A 23835-nucleotide genomic window follows, 5' to 3' on the forward strand; every position below is an offset into this window, starting at 1 on the left:
CTTTCCTGGCTGTTGAATCTCACTGTTGACCTCATCCACTCAGTCTGCATCTCTTTGCATGCTTGGATGGGCATGTTCCTATCTCACTGTGGTATGAGGCCGCCGGCTACCCTCACCTGCTTTAACCTGTCCATCGAAGCAATGTACTGGGGTGTGGCAGCTGTCACACCTATACAGCTACTTGGAGCCGCAGGTGAGAGCTGAGTGTCAGTCGGGGACCAATGTGAGTGAGCTGCCCCAGAATGGACATGACAAGCTCCTTCACCACCAGTGCTACCCCCACCCCTCTGGACATCTCATACACCCCATTTTGTATCTGGTAAACATCAGAAAAGCTAACTAGGGCAGACTATGCACACAGGAACCTGGGGTCAGGAGAACGTAACCATTAGCCATAGGAGCAGAATTAGGCCATTCAGCCCATCATGTTTGCCATTCCATCATGGCTGATTATCATCCCTTTCAACTCCATTCTCCTGACTTCTCTCCATAACCTTTGACACTCTTACTAATCAAGAACTTATCAAGCTCAGCTTTAGATATACCCAATGACTTCTCCTCCACGGCCACCTGTAGCAATGAATTCCACAGATTCACAACCCCCTGGTGAAAGGAATTCTTCCTTATCTCTGTTCTAAAAGGACATCCTTCTACTCTGAGTCTGAGCCCTCTGGACCTAGACTCCCCCAATCTAGGAAACATCCTCTCCGCATCCACTCCAACCAGGTCTTTCAATATCCAGTAGGTTTCAATGACGTCCCACCCGCCCCTCCCCCATCCATCTAAGCTCCAGTGACTATAGACCCAGAGCCTTCAAATGCTCCTCATGCATTAACTCTTTCATGGCTGATTATCAAAAAGGACGGATTACACTTGAATCCCAGGGGGACCAATATCCTGGCGGGGAGATTTGCGAGGGCTACTGAGGTGACTTTAAACTAGAATGGTTGGGGGGTGGGAATCAAATTAAGGAGACTAGGAGAGAGGTGGTTAGTTCACAACAGGAGGATGGGAACAAGTGCAGAGAGACAGAGGGGTGTAAAATGAGGGTAGAAGCAAAAAGTAATAAGGTGAAAAGTAAAAGTGGCAGGCCGGCAAATCCAGGGCAAAAATCAAAAAGGGCAACTTTTCAACATAATTGTATAAGGGCTAAGAGTGTTGTAAAAGCAAGCTTGAAGGCTTTGTGTGTCAATGCAAGGAGCATTTGTAACAAGGTGGATGAATTAAAAGTGCAGATTGTTATTAATGAATATGATATAGTTGGAATCACAGAAGCGTGGCTCCAGGGTGACCAAGGATGGGAGCTCAACATTCAGGGATATTCAATATTCAGGAGGGATAGACATGAAAGAAAAGGAGGTGGGGTAGATTTGTTGGTTAGAGAGGAGATTAACACAATAGAAAGGAAGGACATTAGTCAGGAGGATGTGGAATCAATATGGGTAGAGCTGCATAACACTAAGGGGCAGAAAACGCTGGTGGGAGTTGTGTACAGGCCACCTAACAGTAGTAGTGAGGTTGGGGATGGTAGTAAACAGGAAATTAGAAATGCATGCAATAAAGGAACGGCAGTTATAATGGGTGACTTCAATCTACATGTAGATTGGGTGAACCAAATTGGTAAGTGTGCTGAGGAAGAGGATTTCTTGGAATGTATGCGGGATGGTTTTTTGAACCAACATGTCGAGGAACCAACTAGAGAGCAGGCTATTCTAGACTGGGTATTGAGCAATGAGGAAGGGTTAATTAGCAATCTTGTCGTGAGAGGCCCCTTGGGTAAGAGTGACCATAATATGGTGGAATTCTTCATTAAGATGGAGAGTGACATAGTTAATTCAGAAGCAAAGGTTCTGAACTTAAAGAAGGGTAACTTTGAAGGTATGAGACGTGAATTAGCTAAGATAGACTGGCAAATGATACTTAAAGGGTTGACGGTGGATATGCAATGGCAAGCATTTAAAGATCGCATGGATGAACTACAACAATTGTTCATCCCAGTTTGGCAAAAGAATAAATCAGGGAAGGCAGGGCACCCGTGGCTGACAAGGGAAATTAGGGATAGTATCAATTCCAACGAAGAAGCATACAAATTAGCCAGAAAAAGCGGCTCACCTGCGGACTGGGAGAAATTCAGAGTCCAGCAGAGGAGGACAAAGGGCTTAATTAGGAAAGGGGAAAAAAGATTATGAGAGAAAACTGGCAGGGAATGTAAAAACTGACTGTAAAAGCTTTTATAGATATGTGAAAAGAAAAAGATTGGTTAAGACAAATGTATGTCCCCTACAGACAGAAACAGGTGAATTGATTATGCGGAACAAGGACATGGCAGACCAATTGAATAACTACTTTGGTTCTGTCTTCACTAAGGAAGACATACATAATCTTCCAGAAATAGTAGGGGACAGAGGGTCTAGTGAGATGGAGGAACTGAGGGAAATATATGTCAGTAGGGAAGTGGTGTTCGGTAAATTGAAGGGATTAAAGGCAGATAAATCCCCAGGGCCAGATGGTCTGCATCCCAGAGTGTTTAAGGAAGTAGCCCAAGAAATAGTGGATGCATTAGTGATAATTTTTCAAAACTCTTTAGATTCTGGACTAGTTCCTGAGGATTGGAGGATGGCTAATGTAACCCCACTTTTTAAAAAAGGAGGGAGAGGGAAACTGGGGAATTATAGACCGGTTAGCCTAACATCAGTGGTGGGGAAAATGCTAGAGTCAGTTATCAAAGATGTGATAACAGCACATTTGGAAAGCGGTGAAATCATCAGACAAAGTCAGCATAGATTTGTGAAAGGAGAATCATGTCTGACGAATCTCATAGAATTTTTTGAGGATGTAACTAGTGGAGTGGATAGGGGAGAACCAGTGGATGTGGTATATTTGGATTTTCAAAAGGCTTTTGACAAGGTCCCACACAGGAGATTAGTGTGCAAACTTAAAGCACATGGTATTGGGGGTAAGGTATGTGTGGATAGAGAATTGGTTGGCAGACAGGAAGCAAAGAGTGGGAATAAACGGGACCTTTTCAGAATGGCAGGCGGTGACTAGTGGGGTACCGCAAGGCTCAGTGCTGGGACCCCAGTTGTTCACAATATATATTAATGACTTAGATGAGGGAATTAAATGCAGCATCTCCAAGTTTGCGGATGACACGAAGCTGGGTGGCAGTGTTAGCTGTGAGGAGGATGCTAAGAGGATGCAGGGTGACTTGGATAGGTTAGGTGAGTGGGCAAATTCATGGCAGATGCAATTTAATGTGGATAAATATGAGGTTATCCACTTTGGTGGCAAAAACAGGAAAACAGATTGTTATCTGAATGGTGGCCAATTAGGAAAAGGGGAGGTGCAACGAGACCTGGGTGTTATTATACACCAGTCATTGAAAGTGGGCATGCAGGTACAGCAGGCGGTGAAAAAGGCGAATGGTATGCTGGCATTCATAGCAAGAGGATTCGAGTACAGGAGCAGGGAGGTACTACTGCAGTTGTACAAGGCCTTGGTGAGACTACACCTGGAGTATTGTGTGCAGTTTTGGTCCCCTAATCTGAGGAAAGACATTCTTGCCATAGAGGGAGTACAAAGAAAGTTCACCAGATTGATTCCTGGGATGGCAGGACTTTCATATGATGAAAGACTGGATCGACTAGGCTTATACTTGTTGGAATTTAGAAGATTGAGGGGGGATCTTATTGAAATGTATAAAATCCTAAAGGGATTCGACAGGCTAGATGTAGGAAGATTGTTCCCAATGTCGGGGAAGTCCAGAACGAGGGGTCACAGTTTGAGGATAAAGGGGAAGCCTTTTAGGACCGAGATGAGGAAAAACTTCTTCACACAGAGAGTGGTGAATCTGTGGAATTCTCTGCCACAGGAAACAGTTGAGGCCAGTTCATTGGCTATATTTAAGAGGGAGTTAGATATGACCCTTGTGGCTAAAGGGTTCAGGGGGTATGGAGGGAAGGCTGCTACAGGGTTCTGAGTTGGATGATCAGCCATGATCATACTGAATGGCGGTGCAGTCTCGAAGGGCCGAATGGCCTACTCCTGCACCTATTTTCTATGTTTCTATGTTTCATTACCAGGATCATTCTCGTGAACCTCATCTAGGACCTCTCCAATACCAATGCCAGTATGTCCATTCTTAGGTTTCTGGTACGAAAATGCTCACAATACTCCAAGGGTAGTCTGGCTAATCTCTTATATCCTGAATTACATCCTTAAATGCTATATACTGTTGACTGGTGCTACCTTAATATTCCACAGTCCGTACCTTCATCAACCCTCTTCTCGTTTCTTCTCAGAAGTCTGCTCACAGGGTGGGGTCCACCGTCTGCATGAAGAAATTGACTAGTTGCCAAGGATTTCTTCTGAATGCACAACAGAAGCTTAAACACAAAATGTCAAATTCACGACCTGCTGACAGTCGAAGATCTGATGTCTGCCGTCTCCATTCTTGTTGGCCTGAGGTGTATTGGAATTTGGCTGCCCAATGCAGCTCTTTATCTTGAGCTTAAACCATTTCAATTTGACTTTCTATTCCCATTCCTGGGGGCAGGGTGGAGATACGTCTCTATCAAAGATGGTGGAAGGTGCTTCTTTCCTCTACTAGCCTGCAGGTCACCATTAGGTATGGTGTAGCACCTGCTTAGCCCTATGATCAGGGTCACATGAAGCCATAGGGGCAGGTGGTGGATGGTCATATGAGCAGCTGGTACATAACATATGTGACCATTGCCAGTTGGCAATAGCCAGGCAGACAACCCCTGGAGAGTATTAATAATAGCTGGAGTCATGTTTTGTAAAACAACTGCCCAGAAGGCGGCAATGGGCACGTCCGTAGAATTTGCAAAGAACCTATGACCATGATCATCCATGTCCTACAACATGGCACGTGATGATGATGACGATTCCCATTCCAACATGTCTGTCCATGACTTCCTTACTGCCATGATGAGGTTAAACTCAAGTTGGAGGAGCAACCCCTGTGTTCCACATGACGGCTCCAACCTTATGGCGTAAATTTTGATTTTTCTAGCCAGGAAATTGCCCTCCCCACACTTCTTCCTTGTCTACTCCATATTCTGGCTCCCCTTTTACCTGTTCTCTTATCCTCATTTGCCCATTGCCTCCCTCTGGTGTTCCTCCTCCTTCCCTTCCCACCATGGTCAACTATTCTCTCCTATCAGATTCTTGCTTCTTCAGCGGTTACCTTTTCCACCTATCACCTCCCAGCTTGTCACCATCCCCACTCCCCCGCCCACCAGCTCTCTCTGGCTTCACCTATTGCCTGACAGCTTACACTCCTCCTCTCCTTTCCAGTCCTGATGAAGGCTCCCAGCCTGAAACATCCACTGTTTATTTCCCCGCACAGATGTCGCCTAACCTGCAGAGTTCCTCCACCATTTTGTGTGTGTCTATCGCTCCGGATTGCAGTATCTCTTGTGCTTTTGTTTAACTGTAGTGCTGGAGACCAGTGTTGTCAATGCCTGCAGAGAGGTTATTGAGAGATGCTGAATCCTGCATCCTTAAGGGAACAATTAACCTCTGAGCAAAATCTTCCTGTTGCCACGCCTGCTTGTAAGAATGAAGAATGTTTGTAGATTCAAATAAAATCTGAACACACTTTGTCATCCAACAGCAAGATGATTCATAAAACTAAAGTACATTCATTGGCCACTTTATTAGATGTTGTTTGTATCTAATAAAGTGGCCACTGAGTGCATACTTGTGGTCTTCTGCTGCTATTGACCAAGGTTGAACACGCTGTGCATTCAGAGATGCTCTTCTGCACCCCACTGTTGTAACGTATGGTTATTTAAATTACTGTCACCTTCCTGCCAGCTTGAAACAGTACGGCCATGCTCTTCTGAACTCTCTGAGTGACAAGGCGTTTTTGCACACAGAACTGACGGTCACTGGATTTTTTTTTTCTTTTTTATACTATTCTCTGTAAACTGTTGTGCATGAAACTCCAACAGAGATCAAATTTTAAAATACATTTATTATCAAAATACATGTCAACACTGGGATTTCTTTTTGACGGGCATAAAATACCCATAACAGAATCAATAAAAGACCAAATCAACTTGGGCGTTCAACCAGTGTGCAAAAGACAAATTCTGCAAATACAAAAAAAAGAAAGCAATTATAATAAATAAGAATAAATATCAAAAACGTGAGCTGAAGAGTTCTTGAAAATTAGTCCACTGGTGGTGGCAACATTTCAATGATGGGGAAGTGAAGTTGAGTGAAGTTATCCTGAGGCTCTTGTACCTTCATGATGGCAGCAGCAAGAAGAAAGCATGACCTAGGTGGTGGGAGTCCCTAATCATAGATGCTGCTTCCCTGCAACAGCATTTCATGTAGATGCGCTCAGTGCTGGGGAAGGCTTTACTCAGCAGCTTCTGAGATGCTTGATCCACCCGTCTGGCACCAGCATTCATTCCACGGTCAAAGTCACTTGCATCACGTTTCTTCCCCATTCTGATGTTTGGTCTGAACAACAACTGAACCTCTTGAACATTTCTGCATGTTTTATACATTAAGTTGCTGTAATATGATTGATTCGTTAGATATTTGTATGAACGAGCAGATGTACCTTATAAAGTGGCCACGGAATGTACGTGGAGTGTGAGAGGTTGCAGCCTGTTTGTTTGAATGTCTGAAGAAGCTGCTCCTCAAGTTCTGGCTGCACGTCGTGCTTGTGCTCATCAACTACAATCATGCAGTATTGTGGGGGGGGGGGTAGTGGCGGCGTGGTGGGTCACTCAGATCTCTCTCAGTAGGCTCGTTCCTGGGCCTAGCCAAAATGGCCATTCACGGGTCCAGGCAGCAGGCAGTCAAGGTCTCTGCTTGAGCTGACTGACTATCCCTCTTCCCGTATTACATTCATGCAAATGCTTCCACGGAAAGGGAGCATGCAACCTCTATGAGTACAATAGGGGATTTCTGAGAATGGTGCAACACCTCTTCCCCCCCCCCCCCCAGGAACTGAGTGATTTGTAGACTATAGTAATTGCATTTTAATTTGAAGTTGTTGATAGTTTTGAAAATCCCTGACCATTGTGTGCCTTTTGTATGTTGTAAATAACAGCATGATCATTTGGCAAGAGTCAAACACTAAGATACTAAACAGGAGTCACATTTGTCTGAAGTGCAGGATAATGTGCAATTTCACTCATCAAACACCTACCCAGCTATCCAGGAAAAGAAAATGGTTATTTACAGAGGCAGTAGTTGCAAAAATGAGGAACTGCAGATTTTGTGCAAAACAAACCTTTTATTCTCCTCAAACAGCAGAGACATATTTTTAATGATTAGCTTTAAGTTACAACAACAGTAATGGCTCACACATACAGAAATGCACCTCACCAACTTCAGAAAGAGAAGTGAAAATAGGGAAATTGGTGGTAAGGAAATGATCTACGAAGGCTTTGCGGCACAGCAGAGCAGAAGGGCAGAAGTAGGTCAGTCTGGAAGAAAATTCTGAATAAAACGTTAAGCTATCTGAGATATTCTGCACCTTCCTTTAATTAGCAATATGCCTAGTGCTGACACAGTTGCAAGAACAAGATGAAGACACTGAAGGTCATAAATTGTAGGGAGGACCCTGGGGGCTGTCAAGTTTCTGACAATTACAATGAGTGTCCTGGTTTTTCCTTCATTTGTCAGATACTAACACATAAAACAAACTATACCTTTGTACGTTTAACTATTTCCTGGATCCAAGGATTTAATTAACCTTCTATATATCATGGATAAAGATTCAGCATTCAGCCTGGGCTCTCAGCATGTTTGCAATAATCCATCTTAGTTTCAAGGATGTTTAATAACCATCCCTGTGTGCTGTGGGCAGACAAGAGGCTGTCTCTAGCATTTTCATGGGAATTGATAAGGCTCACAGGATTGATTTGTTTTAAGCATTGACTGATGTAATTGAATTTCTGTGTGCATGTATAAAAAAGGCTATGACTGTTATTCTTTGGAAGACTTGGCGATCTCACTGTTAGCGATTCATTCTACCTTATTCATGAATAAAGGTATTCCCTAGTCATTTCAAAATCCATGTCCATAGTATTTGTGACCAACTTGAATTGAATTTCCATAGCAAATTAATTCCCCTAACAGAGATGCAGAATGGTTGAAGAAGCAGATGTGTCAGACCACTGCAGCACAGAAAAAGGCTCCTTTGCCTATCTAGTCTGTGATGAACTGCTATTTTCTCTAGTCCCATCAAACCACACCTGGTCCATAGCCCTCCATACCCCTCCCACCCATATTTATCCAAATTTCTCTTAAATGCTGAAACCAAATTATCATCCACCATTTCCCTTGGCAGCTTGTTCCGTCCACATTCTCACCACCCGCTGTGTGAAGAGCTTTACCTTAAACATTTCACTTCTACCCTTAAGCCATGACCTCTAGTTCTCAGCGGAAAAGGCCTGCTTGCAACAATTTCACCTACTTCCCTCATAATTTTGTACACCTCTGTCAAAACTCCTTTGGTCTCCTATGCTCTAGGGAATACGGTCTTCACCTATTTAACTTTTCCTTCTAATTCAGGTCTGCAACTTCCAGCAACATCCTTGTAAAATTTCTTTGCATTCTTTCAGTTTTATTGATATCTTTCCTGTAGGTTGGTGATCAGAACTGAACACAATACTCCAAATTAGGTTTCACCAATGTCTTTTGCAACTTCACCATAACATCCCAACTCCTGTACTCAATACTTTGATTTATGAAGGTGAATGTGCCATTCGTTTTATGACCTGACCTACCTGTGATCTTATCTGTCTGAAGCAGATTGCTGCTGCATTTAGCAGATGGACGACTGACAGATGAAATAAAAGATACCAAAATTCAAAAGCGGAATTTGAAATCAATACCATAAGATGGAAGAGAATGATGCATTACAAATCTGAGTGCACAAAACTGCGACAAAGCAAGGCACAGACCACTGGGAAATATTGCAGGGATTATTTTTTCATTGAGAAGGAGTATTGATCCAGATTATCAAAGAGCCTCAGCCAGACGATGCAAAACATAAGTAGAGTCCAGCTGCTGTGCCAAGTATTCCTATAATCAGCCCACAGATCAAAACAGCAAGCTGGCTTGTATCCAGTTCTTCAGCACGACTTTGCTCTTCTGGTTCTGTGAACAAAGCACACAATTATTTTTAAAACAAGGAACTAGTTTTTAAAATCAGCTTGAACAAAGATGAGGTACCACAACTAAATTGTCCTCTTGGGTTTCTCGTGTTCCCCATTCTCGGGTGAAAATACTTTTCAACAGGTATAGATGGGATAAATTCAAGCAGGCTTTTTTTCCCTGAGGTTGGATGGGACTACAACTGGAGCTCATGGATGAAGGGTAAAAGGTGAAAATGAGGGGAAACTTCTTCACTCAGACAGCTGTGAGAGTGTGGAACAAGCACCCAGCAGAAATGGTGGGTGCGAGCTCGGTTTCAATGTTTAAGAGAAGTTTGGAAAGATACAGGGATGGTAGGGCTACGGTCAAGGGGAGTGGGCAGATTAGATGGGGCAAAGGTCCTGCTTCTGTGCTGTACTTTTCTGTGACTTTGTGATTAAATGGCTGTGAACTAACAATGGCACAGTAATGCAGAGGTTGGCACAACACTTTACAATACCAGTGACGGGGTTTAATTCCTGCAGCTGTCTGCAAGTAGTTGGTATGTTCTCCCCATGACGGATTGGGTTTCCTCCAGGTGCTCCAGTTTACTCCCAGAGTCTAATGACGTACCAATTGGTAGGTTAATTGGTCGTTGTTAAAAATCAGGAGCTGCTGAGCAGTGCGGCTGGAATGGCCCTTTCCGAGCTGCATGGCTAAAAAAAAAGCAACATGAGCAATGGGGTTGATCGACATAAAGCCCAAATAGTCACGTTGCATCCTTCACGTTCCACTGGGAATTGCTGGATACTGAGTGTAAGCAGGAACCTGGGCTGCTTTTCCTCTCACTGGCCTAACAGAGCAACAAGAGGGTTAAAACCAATCTCATCCAGGATGGAGTGCTTCAACACTACCCCTCATTAGTGAATCTATTGCTAGGCTCCAGCTCGGGTTGGAGTGGTGCTAAGGGAAGCTTGTCCTTGTACTTGCCAAGCTCCTGATCTCAACAACACTCCCACTGGAAAATACTGTCAGTCAGCACTGCAGGCAATGACCTGGATTTCAGAGACTAGCTTTATTTGTCACATGTACATTGAAAATCAAAACATACAGAGAAATACATCATTTTTGCATCAAATCATATCAGTGAGGATTGTGCTGAGGGCAGCCCACAAATACCGCCATTCTGCCAGTGCCGACAGAGCAAGCCCACAACTCAGTAACTTTAACCCAATCTTAGGAATGTAGGAAGAAACAGAGCACTTGGACAAAACCTATGCGGTAATGGAGAGAACAGACAGCAATCGAATCTCGATTTTAGTTGGTGTTGTAAAGCACTGCGCTAACCACCATGCTACTGTGCTGCCCCGTATCATTTACCCCAGAGCATTTCAAAGTTCAAAAGGTAATTTTATTATCAAAGTACATATACATCACCATATACAACCCTGAGGTTGATTTTCCTGTAGACATACTCAGCAAATCTATAGAATAATAACCATAACAGAATGGTTCAATTCGCTTACCCCAGTAAACTACTTTTTCCTCTTTGCTGATGTTATGGAGCACTCTACAAGAGTATACGTCACCGTTTGCTGGCTGGATGTATGTGTAGTGGAGCACTTGAAATCGCCAGTCTTTGCCAAATGAGAGGTGTGAGGAGTCAACTTCGCCATTGACAGGCTTCTTGTTCTTCTGCAACGTTACAATTACGGCCGGTGGGAAAAAGCCGCTGACAAAACAGGTCAATGTATTTACCTCCCCGAAGACAGCTGGTTTCTCTGAGTACAGATAGAGCTCACCGATTTCTAAAACAACAAATTAAGGATTTTTTTGTAAATGTCAATTGCACTGGATGATGATTAATATCTATTAATCCACTTCAGTCATATTTTCTTTCAAAGTTCGAAAGTTCAAAGTAAATTTATTATCAAAGCACATACATTTCACTATATACAGCCCTGAGATTTGGTTTCTCGTGGGCATGCTTGGTAAATCCAATAACCATAAATGAATCAATGGAAGACCACACCCAACAGGGTGGACAAACAACCTGTCTGTAAAACACAGCAAACTGTGCAAATACAGAAGAAAAAATAATAACAAGAAATAAATAAGCAATAAATATCAAAAATATGAGATGAAGCATCCTGGAAAGCGAGTCCATAGGTGTGGAAACATTTCAGCCATGGGGCAAGTGAAGTTATTACCACTGATTCAGGAGTCTGATAGTTGATGGGGTAATAGCTACAATATTCCTGAATATGGTGGTGTCAGTCCTGAGGCTCCTGTACTTCTTCATGATAGCAGCAGCAAGAAGAGTACATGATCCGCTGTTTACTGGGACTGCCGACTCACTGCCGGCAACATAACCATAGTGGGAAGATAGCGAACCAAGTCCATGTAATTCCCTTCAACAATGCCAACAATATAAAATTTACTTTTGAAATTCAGTGTTTCTACAGAGTAAAGAAGACAGCCAGAAACATTCTACTGTGAGCAGATGAAGTGGAAGCTTGTTAATCATCTGCCATTTGACAATCAATGTTCACATCATCTACTTGATGGAGCCACGGAACTAACTGCCAGTATTATCCTGATATAACAAAGGATTAATTATGCCGGTGCGCCACAGTGCCAGCCATTTGTGTCACTTGATTGAGTATGCTAGGGTTTATCTCGTCAGAGAGGAGGAGGATGAGCAGTGACTTGATAGAGGTGTACAAGTTAATAAGAGGCATAGATAGAGTGGACATCCAAAGACTTTTTCACAGGGTGGAAATGGCTAATATAATATGGAATAACTTTGTGTTTGGAGGAAAGTACCAGGAGAGGAGTCGGGTGGTGTAACATCGGATGAAGAGTTTTGAGTTCAAGAGCTAGGTGGTAATGTTGCAGCTCTATAAAACTCTGGTTAGTGGGTGCGTGGAACACCCGGCCAGGGGTGGTGGTGGATGTGGATAAATTAGGGGCATTTAAGAAAGTCTTAGAGAGGCACACAGATGAAAGGAAATTGGAGGACTGTGTAGGTGAAAGGGTTAGATTGATCTTGGTGTAGTTTGAAAGGTCATCACAACATGGTGGGCCAAAGGACCTGTACTGTGAGCTAAATCCATACTGGGGACGCTTTATTGGGCTGATGGTAGTCAGTACACTGAGCTGCTCACGTTCCTATCTTGACTCACCATTTGGGGGAAGAGAGTTGTTGGTTAACTGCATTGCCCCATTCATCAGGTACTTTACCCATGCGAACACATTTCCTGCTAATAGCTTATCCATAGGTAAACGGAATGGGTCTAAGCCAGACAAGTGAAACTGAACACTCGGTAACGTGGTGTCATAGTAAGCAATACTTCTCTCCTGGGTCTTCAACTCAGCTCCACCCTCTGGCAGGCTGGGGTCATCTGTAACAAAGAAGGTGACTGCCAACTTGTCTGTCTCTGAAAAAATAAAAAGATCATTGTAAAAAAAGATTTTTAACTCACATTATCAATTCTTGCAACTAATGTTTAAACTACACATACAACTAGGTACACATACTCAATACAAGTATCTAATTAGCCAATCGTGGCAGCATAAAAACATGCAAAAATGGTCGCAAGGTTCAGTTGGCACACGTCGTAAATGGTGTGGCCTATCCATGGACAGAGAAACCTCAGTGTAGGAGGGTTGGACACACAGTAAATGATGAGCAGTGTCAAGGGATAGTGGGACTTCACTGTACAAGGGCAAAAGACACTATCCATAGATAGTGGGGAGTGTCAAAGGATAGAGGGATCTCCGTGTACAATGGTAGGGCAAACACTGCTTATGATAGGGAGTGTTGAGGGATAGAGGGATCTCAGTGTACAAGGATAGGATACGTACATGGAATGGTGGGATTGTCAAGGAACAGAGGCACCACAGTATATGGGGGAAGGCACCATGAGTGGTGGGGAGAGTCAGGGTTCAAATGGAGTTCCGTATACAAGGGTAGGAGAGACTACGTGACTGGTGAGGAGTGTCGAGAGACAGAGCGACTTGGTGTTCAAGGGTAGGACACACACCATGAATGGTGTGGTGTATCCAGGGACAGGTTGTGTAGAATGGTAGGACATACAGTGTGAACTGTAGAGGATGTCGAGAGTCATAGCGAACCTGGTTTACAAAGCTAGGGCACACACCACAAATGGTGTAAAGTATTAGGGAACAGGGGGACCTCAGTGTAGAAAGGCTGGATACACACAGTGAATGTTGGGGAGTGTCAAGGGACAATGGGACTTCACTCCACAATGACAGGATACACACACACTGTGAACGGTGGGGAATGTCAAGGACAGACCAATCTTGGTGTATAACGATAGGACACACACTTTGTGACATTGACTGCAAGGCTGTTGTTGCGACACCACTCAACCAGCTGATCTTCCTCAATCCTGTATGCATCCTTGTCACCATCTAAAACTGCAGCCTGATGTAGATATTGCTGGTGTCCAGGTGCTGCAAGACTGAGTGGAGAGCCAGTGAGAATGTCTCCACTGTAGACCTACTGCAGCAGTTTCAGGCCAACATGTTGGAGCTTGAAGTGGATGAGCTACTGCGGCAGAAGACCATGAACATGCACTCAGTGGCCACTTTATTAGGTACAGGAGGTTCACAGACCCAAATCCTCCCCAGGCCCTATCAAAGCAGTCACTGTCACTCAGCAAGGAAATATGCTCATTGTTCACATGTGAGATGATCTGCAAAATGCTCTTTGGTGAAGCTAACAGAGATTAAAAGTAAAGAATAGAAATTAGTTTTATTTGTCATATGTACATTGAAACACACAGTGAAAAGCAATGTTTGTGTCAACCACCAACACAGTCTGAGAATTGTGCTGGACGGCCATATGTGTCACCACGCTTCCAGCGCCAACCCACAACTTACTAACCCTAATGTATGTCTTTGGAATATGGGAGAGAACCCTTGGGGTCACGGAGAGAACATACAAATACCATAAAGACTGTGGCAGGAATTGAACCCCAATCACAGGCACTGTAAAGAGTTACGCTACCATGCCGTCTGTGAGAGGAAACAGTTCATGAAAATGCTCACCAAGTTCCTGGTCTGAACTGTTAAAGATCAAGATGGGGTAGCATGGTAGTGCAGTGCTTTATAGTACAGGCGACTTGGGTTCAATTCTTGCCACAGCCTGTAAGGAGTTTATATGTTTTCCCCATGCCCCATGGGTTTATAGAACATAGAAGAGTACAGCACATTACAGGCCCTTCAGCCCACAATGTTGTGCCGACCCTCAGACCCTGCCTCCCATATAACCCCCCACCTTAAATTCCTCCATATACCTGTCTAGTAGTCTCTTAAACTTCCTCCCATATTCCAAAGATGTACCAGTAGATAGGTTAATTGGTCATTGTAAATTGTCTGGTGATTAGGCTAAGATTAAATTGGGAACTGCTGGGTGGTGTGGCTCAAAGGGCCAGAGGACCTATTCCATGCTGTATCACAATAAATAAATAAATAAAATTCTGGAGCTTAAATCCTGAAACAGCCCTAAACACCGTTTCTCAGTGTTTTCATAGCAAACAGTTGGTCTCAATTGTTTTTGCTGCTAGTCCCCATCACTGCCTCAGTCTCAAACACTGACTCAATTAGTCTCCAAGTGTCTGAACCGGAACCAATTTGTAGACTTGATGTTGTTGTTAACTCCCGACATTTTAAATCACACGTGTGGCATGCTCACAAAAAAACAACTCTGTCCACGAGCTGATCATCATTCACTCCATCCTGCCTTCCACCTGGCAAAACCTCCACCCATGCTGCTGTTAACCCCAGACTTTACTGTTCCACACCCTCCGGATTGACATCCCTCATTCTACCTTCCATAAACACAGCGAATTGTTTCTTGTGGTGTACCTGAACACTGTCCTGTGTCTCAAAGACATACGGGTTAGGATTAGTAAATTGTGAGTAAGCTGTTGCCTCAGGAAGTGTGACCCCACCACCCCCCAGCACATCATTGGACAGTGTTGGCCATTGATGGAAATGATGCATTTAACTGTATGTTCGACGTACACATGACAAGCAAAGCTAATCTCTCCTTAAGACGGAGTCGAATCTAGTTAAATAATAATGGAAGACCCAGGTCGTCAGCTGGCACTGTAATGGAGATCTCTTATAACCCAAGAAGGATCATAAGGTGTTTCACAAAAGTGACGTTATGATTCCAGTTTGTTTCACACAAGATGGCCCAGCGAACAACACAACCAATGACAACATCCTGTTGACAGTTCACAAATATGCTTCTTTTACTCCTTCGTATTTCAAATGAAGTTCCAGTATTAATTGGCGTGCCATTGGAACCTGTAATTTACATTTTGATGGTGTGTTTTTGGACTAGTTGAGCAAACTGGTGCTTTACTGTCTCCAAGGAAATTCAGTGAGGTTTGGAGCAGAGTGTGTGGCCTAGAAACATGATCGAGACTGTTGCTTTTCTTCAACTGAGGCATCAAGGGTACGAGCCCATGATTAACTCCATTGCTTTTCTCCAGTTGAAGCATTCAGCAAGGTTGAAGTCAATGAGGATGAGCATCGAGGACGAGCAGATGTTCACCTTGATTCAACCTGCCGGTGTATGATTGGTATTCCTCTCCCTCTCACCATCTGTTGTCAGAGGGAAATGCAGGAGTCTTGGGATCAACATTGCAAGGATCAATTGGACACTCATTTTGGGAGACTTTGCAGTTCATATTGGATATGTTCCTGGATTCTGGTTACTCTTTTTTTTTAAAAAGCCATTTTTGAGTGCTTTCTCCAGGGCAATCTATGCGATCTGGGTCGCTTCGGCGAAGAATGCTATACCCTGCAGAAATGTTTTCTGTATATACACTTTGATAATAAATGTACTTTGAATATCAGAATTACTTGCATTATACCAATGTTTTTTATGAGTATGACTTCTTAGGCTGAGGATGACATGCTACCTCAGATTGTGAATATTTTTAACATGGAGTGCCTCTTGTACATGATGTTGACAAGAGTGAGGTCTTGGTCAATAGTGAGGAATTCCAATGCAACTGGAGAGCAGACCTTGAGTATGGACATTAAACACAAACACCAACTCACACTCAGTGGCCACTTTATTACATATCTCCTGTACCTAATAAAATAGACACTGAGTATATGTTCATGGTGTTTTGCTGCTGTAGCTCAGCCCCTTCAAGGTTCGACAGTTTGTGCATTCAGAGATGCTCGTCTGCACACCACTATTGTAATGCATGGTTATTTGAGTTACTGTTGAGTCAGCTTGAACCAGTTTGGACATTCTCCTCTGATCTCAAAGTCAAAATAAAATTGATTATCAGAGTACATACATGTCAGCACATGCATACCTGAGATTCATTGTCTGCAAGCATACTTGGAAAATCTATAGGATAGCAACTGCAAACATCAGGAACTGTTAACTGTAAGCAAACTGTGCAAATGCAGATACAAATAAATAGCAATAAATAATGAGCATGAAATAACAATATAACAGAATCCTTAAGTGAGTGTAGCTATCCCCTCCTGTTCAAGAGCCTGAAGTTTGAGGGATACTAACTGTTCTTGAACCTGGTGACGCCAGTCCTGAAGCACCTGTACCTTCTACCTCAGTGGTTCCCAACCACCGGGCCGCAAAGCATGTGCGAGGAAACAGTATGATTTGGTGATATGAAATGATATGAGTCAGCTGCACTTTTCCTCATTCCCTGTCACGCACTGTTGAACTTGAACACCCCCAACCCCCCTGCCCAGCCCACCGTCGGCCGGTCCGCAAGAATATTGTCATATCAAACCAGTCCGCAGTGCAAAACAGTTTGGGGACCCCGTTCTACCCGATGGCAGCAGTGAGAAAAGTGCGTGACCTGGACAGTGAGGACTTTTGATGATTGATGCTGCTTTTCTACAGCAACGTTTCATGTAGATGTGTTGCACAAGGGGGTATTGAGGCCCAGGTCTTGCAGTTTACTGATTAGTTTTCATATTGAGCGTTTACTGATCAGCCTCTCAGATTGAATAAGGCAAAAGACTTGAACTCGTGAACAAGGCAAGTGAAAATACAAGGCTTAGAAAGCTAAGGAGCCCTGGCCCTTGAATATAATTAAGATGAAGATAGATGTCTGAGATCTATACAGAGTCATGAGTCATAGAGAACAGGCAGGAAATCGAGACCAAAATCATATGTTTTGGATGTTGATAGTGGGCTAAGTATTGGCCCTGGGATATCGAGAAAATTCCCTACTCTTTCTGTAGTGTGTCTAATGACTCAGCTAAAAATAACTCACCCATCTATATACATGCACAAAGCACAAACACAATCCCACTCTGTGATCAGGTCCAACCTTGTGTACAAGGCAAGATCCCACTCAGCAGTTACACAACATCCCAACCAATCCATACACAGTGGAAACAAGAGGACACTGATTTCAAGTGAAAAGAAGGAGTTTTAAAGGGGATCCAAGGGGGTACACTTTTTTTTCTTGCATAAAGAATGGTTGATATCTAGAATGAGCTGCCAGCAGAGGCTGTGGAAATGGGCTCAATCACTACGTTTAAAAGGTATTTGGACAGACATGTAAATGGGCAAGGTGGAGAAGTATATTCAAAGTACATGTATCATCAGGATACGGTGCTAATGGTGGGGGGTGGGAAATGGGATTAGCGTAGATGGGCAAAAATGTCAGCAACCACATGGTGGGCAAGAGGGTCCAGGTGTGTGTTGTACAAGTCTATAACACTAAAACAACCCCCATCCAGTCTGCACGTGGCAAGCGTCCATGCAACATGGGCGAGGCACAATCAAACAAATTCCCATTCATCCATAGCACGGCCCCCACACAACAAGTGCATGGCAAGATCCCACTACACAACACCTCCCTCCCCATCACTGCATGCCCACAGCAAGATCCCAGCAACCATGTGCATAGAACAGTGGATCGCAGTGCCAGCTCTTCGGTCCACATTGTTGTGCCAACCCTTTGATCAATCTAACCCTTCCCTCACACAGAAACCTCCATTATTCTGTTACCTCTGTGCCTATAAGAGTCTCTTAAATGTCTTTAATGACAACCTTGGCAGTGCCAGGTTCCACACCTAAATATACTACCTCTGACATTCCCCCTCTAAACACCTTAAAGTTATGCCCCTCCATGTTAGCCATTGCCACCCTGGGACAAAGTCTTCCACTGTCCACCCTATCAATGCCTCTTATCTTGTACATCTTTGTTAAGTCACCTCTCATGCTCCTTTGCCTCAAAGAGCAAATCCCTAGCTTGCTCAACCTCACAAGACGTGCTCTCTAATCCTGGTAAATCTCCTCAGCATACTCTCTAAAGCAGGGGTCCCCAACCCTTTTTTTGCACCGCAGACCGGTTTAATATTGACAATATTCTTGTGGACCGGCCAACCGTGGGGCGGGGGGTGTTCAAGTAGGGTTAAACTCAGCACAACATCTCTTTTACAGTTAGGGTTGCCAACTTTCTCACTCCCAAATAAGGGACAAAAACAGCAGACAAATCCTGGGACACTTTACCCCTGGAAAGACTACCATGACCATGAAGCCTTGCGCGGGCACCTGTGTGCGCATGCGCGTTGAGTGCCAATTTTTTTCCCACAATTTTTTTTCCAGGAGAAGGCTCAGGAGCTTGAAGACTCCTACGGCCAGATTTGGGAACAGCTTCTTTCCAACTGTTATAAGACTGCTGAACGGATCCTGACCCGGATCTGGGCCGTACCCTCCAAATATCCGGACCTTCTCCTCGGTTTTTTTTGCACTACCTTACTTTCCATTTTTCTATTTATGATTTCTAATTTAAATTTTTAATATTTAATATGGGAGCGGGAAGCGCAGAATCAAGTATCGCTGTGATGATTGTACGTTCTAGTATCAATTGTTTGGCGACAATAAAGTATAAAATAAATCGGTTTTGCCTTCATCTTCCTGACTGTACAGTCCATAGATTATTTCTACTTTATATAGGCTGTGTATTTATCGTATCATTCCTGCTTCTACTATGTGTTAGTGTTATTTTCGGTTTTTGTGTTATTTGGTATGATTTGGTAGGTTATTTTTTGGGTCTGGGAACGCTCAAAAATTTTACCCATATAAATTAATGGTAATTGCTTCTTCGCTTCACGCCATTTTGGCACAAAAGGTTTCATAGGAACACTTTACCTTAGCGGGGGAAATACGGGACAAGGGCGGTCCCGTATGGGACAAAACAATTTAGCCCAATATACGGGATGTCTCGGCAAATACGGGACAGTTGGCAACCCTATGTTCAAGTTCAACAGTGCGTGACAGGGAATGAGGAAAGATGCAGCTGACTCATATCGTTTCCTCACGGCCCGGTAGCACATGCTCTGCGGCCCGGTGGTTAGGGACCGCTGCTCTAAAGCTTCCACATCCCAATTTAAATATCCTGATATTAAACTTGGCTCTGTAATGAGGTGACCAGAACTGAACACAATACTCCAAGTGTGATCTAACCAGGAAGTTTAACCCTTAAACAACAAGATCCAAAATAGAACGGGGCCAGGAAGATCCAACCCGTAACACTCCCACACCCGACCAGGTTGATGACTCCAGCAATGCGAACTCTGCAAGATCCCACAATCTGCAGCAAGCGCGGTGATCCCCATGACAGGAATCAACTGAACCGCCACTGAGCTGTGAGTCCCCGAACGAGCGACGAGGAGCAGGAGGAGCACCCAGGCGGCGAGATATCAACCCATGGTTGTGACTGTGCCAAAAGCAAAGAGCGGCGATAGGCAAGAGGAGACGATGCCCCCGCCATTCTCCACGCCCACCGTACCGCCCTAGTCCCAGCCCCAGCTTTGCTCCTCCTTTTATGGCAGCACCAAAGAGAGTGAGGGAGCGGCCCAGCCACTGGCGGAGTCACGCGCCTGAGGGAGGGCGGGGGGTGTCTCTGGTGGGAAGCCTCGGCAGCCAATCAGCGATGGATGGCCGGATTACGAGGGCGCACGCAGTCTCGGACTGGCTTCTTTGCTTTAGATGCAGTACAGTAGGAGGGATTAAAGGCATTACTTGTCAAGGAAAATGTCACAGCAGTGCTCAATCAGGACACACTGGAGAACTAGTCTAGCGAGGTGTTATGGGTGGAACTGAAAAATAAGAAAGGTATGACCACTATAATGGGACTATATTACAGAGACCACCCAACAGTCCAAGGGATGCAGAGGAGCAAATCTGTAGAGAGATCACAGGCTATTGCAAGAAACATAATGTAGATGGTGTGACAAGAATACACATAGATTACGATGTAGCTGTCCTGTGCTGGCACCAGTGGAATCAGCAGTTGGTCTGCCACCTGTCTTCAGGAGAGAGAGATAAGGAAAACAATGGAGGAACATTTGGAGATGTTAGTGAAGGGGAAGGAGAGCTGTCAAGATCGGCTCCCCCTTTGAACCCTGAACTGTTTGAAGTGATGGACAGGCGATATCCCAGCAGGGGGATAAAAAGGGACGGGTTCGCTAAGGCAGGACACACACGACACCCGAGGTAACAAGACCCTGGAAGCTGTGCGTCTCTCACAAGTTGGTGGGAAGTACCGGGCCATAGACGCACAGGGTGGAAAGGCACGATCGGCGGGAACCTGGTGTGTGTCCACCCTTGCCTGGGTGCCAGGTTCACCGCAGGGAAATGATCGTATCTGGAAACGGAGGGATCACGGTCAGTGACCTCAGATGACATCACAAAGGACTCGCCCAAAAGCTGACTGCGAAGGTCTGTGTGGAAGCCTTGAATATTCATTCATTTTGCTCTCTCTCTCCTTCCCCCCACACTGTCCATCTCCCACGACAGCGATTACTGCGAACTGAACTGAACTAAATTGAACTGAACTTTGCGTCACTTTGAAACTGGTCATTTACCCCTAGACAACGATAGAGCTTGATTGATCCTGTTATCTGAATTCTGTGTACACGTATGTTTATCATTGCTGAACTGTTGCATTCATTATCCTTTTGATTAGAGTACTGTGTTGCTTGTTTCTTTAATAAAACTTTCTTAGTTCTAGTAATCCAGACTCCAACTGAGTGATCCATTTCTGCTGGTTAGGCAACCCAGTTACGGGGTACGTAACAATGGTTTTAACTTTGCACATATTGACTGGGACTCCCATACTGTAAAAGGATGAGATGGGATAGAGTCCGTCAAACTTGTTCAGGAGAGTTTCCATCGACAGAGTGCACACAGGCCCGGATTAACCTAGTAGCAAAAGTAGCATATGCTACGGGCCCCACATTTTTGAGGGCCCCGCCCACACTAAATGCTTGCAAGCTGCAGTCTGGTGAAATTGGCATCCGAACTCACCGTATGCTTACGACTGTTAAGAGAGATTTTTTGGTAAACGATTCATTTACACTTAAATAAATGACTTCAGCCATCAGCCTTCTGTTCTTTGACAAAGTACTGTAGACTGAGTTGAGAACAATGCATTTCCTAATAGCTGTGAACCCAGTTTGATTTGTAACAATGGATCTCTGGCACAAGAATGCTAGGTTTACAGGTAGTTGCAAAGACACCATATCTATGCTTTTTTTGAACATGAACTGTCCTCTATGTTAGCACGTAACATACCAAATAATGTATTATGGATTTTAACTTGCATTCCTAAAGGCCATGAATTGCAGCTTAGGCATACTGGTGCCAGCAGAATGAATTTAATCAAAAGATGTGAAAACTTCAAAGAATTGTCTATACTTTTAACTATGTCCTTTGTATTTAGCAAATAAATATCGAGCCTCAATCACAAGGCAGTTAGACCTGTTCTGCCAGGGGTCTCTGCCTGCTGTAACCTTGTTTTGTCGAATAAAGAAACTGCCTTTTACCTACAAGTAACGCAACGCTCTGTGATTTCATCCACGCCACAACAACGACGATTTGGCAAAGCTGTTGTTTTCATGTAGACAGCAATGTAAAGCAAAAGAAGAAAAAGAGAGAAGAGACCAACTTGTGATAACAAAAACACGTAATTTGACAGAATATTTTGATGTTCATGGAGATGGTGATGGTGCTATAACAGCTGAAGCTGGAAATACAAGAACAACTGGTACAACTGCACAGACTGTGGTCTCCCAGAGAGGAAGCCAAGGATGCAGCTGGAGAGGGAGATACAGAGGCCCAGGCTTTGGAGCTTGTTGATTTGTACCGAGGGTATGATTGTGTTGAATGCTGAGCTGTAGTTAATAAACAGCAGCCCGAGATAAGTATTACTATTGTCCAGGTGATCCAAGACCAAGTGGAGAGCCAGTGATATTGCAAACACTGTAGATTTATTAGGTAAATTGCAGCAGGTCCAGATCGGTGCTAAGGCAGGAATTGATTCTAGCCATCTCAACCTCTCAAAACACCTCAACACATTAGATATAAGTGCCACTGGGCATTAGTTGTTGAGTCAAATCACCCTGCTCTTCTTGGGCACTGGTATTACAGTCACTCCTTTGAAGCAGGTGGATACCTGCTCTCTGGTATTTTGACGCACCTTTACAATCTGAGACTGAGTCAGGAAAAGATACCGGTGCTGTGGAAGACTTCCTGCTTGGTTCCTTTACCCAATAAAGCGACTCCATCTGGACTTACCTACTGTACCTAACAAAGTGGCCACTGTTGTAACTTCATGATCTTCTGCTGCGAGAGCACATCCACTACACGTTTTGACGTGTTGAGCATTCAGAGACTATCTTCTGCACACCATCTTTGTAACACGAGGTTATTTGAGTTACTATTGCCTTCCTGTCAGCTTCAACCATTCTTTTCTGACCTCTCAGCAGTTTCTGAGATACTCAATTACCCCATCTGGTACGAACAATCATTCCCAGGTCACAGTCACTTAGATCACTTTTCTTCCCCCACTCTGATATTTGATCTGAACAACAACTGAACCTCTTGACCACGTCTTATGCATTGAGTTGCTGCCACATGATTGGCTGATTAGATATATGCATTAACAAGCAGGTGAACAGGTGTACCTAATAAACTGGCCATGGCAGATCCAGTTGTATAAGAAAACTACCAAATCAGCTAAATTAGTTTTGAGTACTTTGGAATCATTTATTTTGCCTGCACTTAAATCTGAGAAAATAGATCCAATTCTACAACAAAATGACGTCAATGTTTCCAGAGCAAAACACATACACTGCCACTCTATTTAGGGTCTTGTTTTTAACAACTGTGTTATGTATCTCATTTGCTCAGTGTTTTGGAATAATTTATTTTGTTCCATCCTGCAACTGGTCAATCAATGGGACTTCTCTTTCTAAAGTTCCTGCCCTCGCGCCGAGAACCTGGGCCATGCACTGAGCTTCTTCATGCTGAAGCCTACGCAAGGACCCACTCTCACAGCAGCCTCTCCCAAAATGGCCGAACTGCTTGTCCCAAGCTTCATTGAAGACCTAACTTGTCTTCTCCCTTCCCGCTCTTTCAGAATATTATAGAGTCATACAGTACAACAACAGGTCCTTCTGCCCAACTGCTCTGTGCTGACCCAGGTTTCCATCTAAGCTAATCTCATTTGTAGTGTTTGCTCCATCTCTCTGTTAACCTTTCCCATCCATGTAGCATTTGATGGCTCTAGGCCTGGAGCGCAGAAAGAACGATTGGGGTGGGGACTCTCATTGAAACCTATTGAATATCAAAAGGCCAGGATAGAGTGGGCGTGGAGAAGGAGT

The 23835-nt window shown here is 44.0% G+C and overlaps 1 protein-coding gene across 1 annotated transcript in view; it reads right to left on the reverse strand.

Moving 5' to 3' along the window:
• Nucleotides 1-9093: 9093 nt before the first annotated feature.
• LOC140190162 (scavenger receptor cysteine-rich domain-containing protein DMBT1-like) overlaps nt 9094-23835 on the reverse strand; it is a 111461-nt gene continuing 96719 nt past the window's right edge. The window contains exons 34-37 of the mRNA XM_072246673.1: nt 12312-12566; nt 10653-10934; nt 9760-9842; nt 9094-9150 (exon numbers count right to left, since the gene is read on the reverse strand). Of these exons, the coding sequence (XP_072102774.1) occupies nt 9094-9150; nt 9760-9842; nt 10653-10934; nt 12312-12566 (677 nt within the window). The remainder of the gene's footprint in view (nt 9151-9759; nt 9843-10652; nt 10935-12311; nt 12567-23835) is intronic.

The sequence above is a fragment of the Mobula birostris genome, chromosome 29, assembly GCF_030028105.1.
Source record: "Mobula birostris isolate sMobBir1 chromosome 29, sMobBir1.hap1, whole genome shotgun sequence".
Taxonomy (NCBI): Eukaryota; Metazoa; Chordata; class Chondrichthyes; order Myliobatiformes; family Myliobatidae; genus Mobula; species Mobula birostris.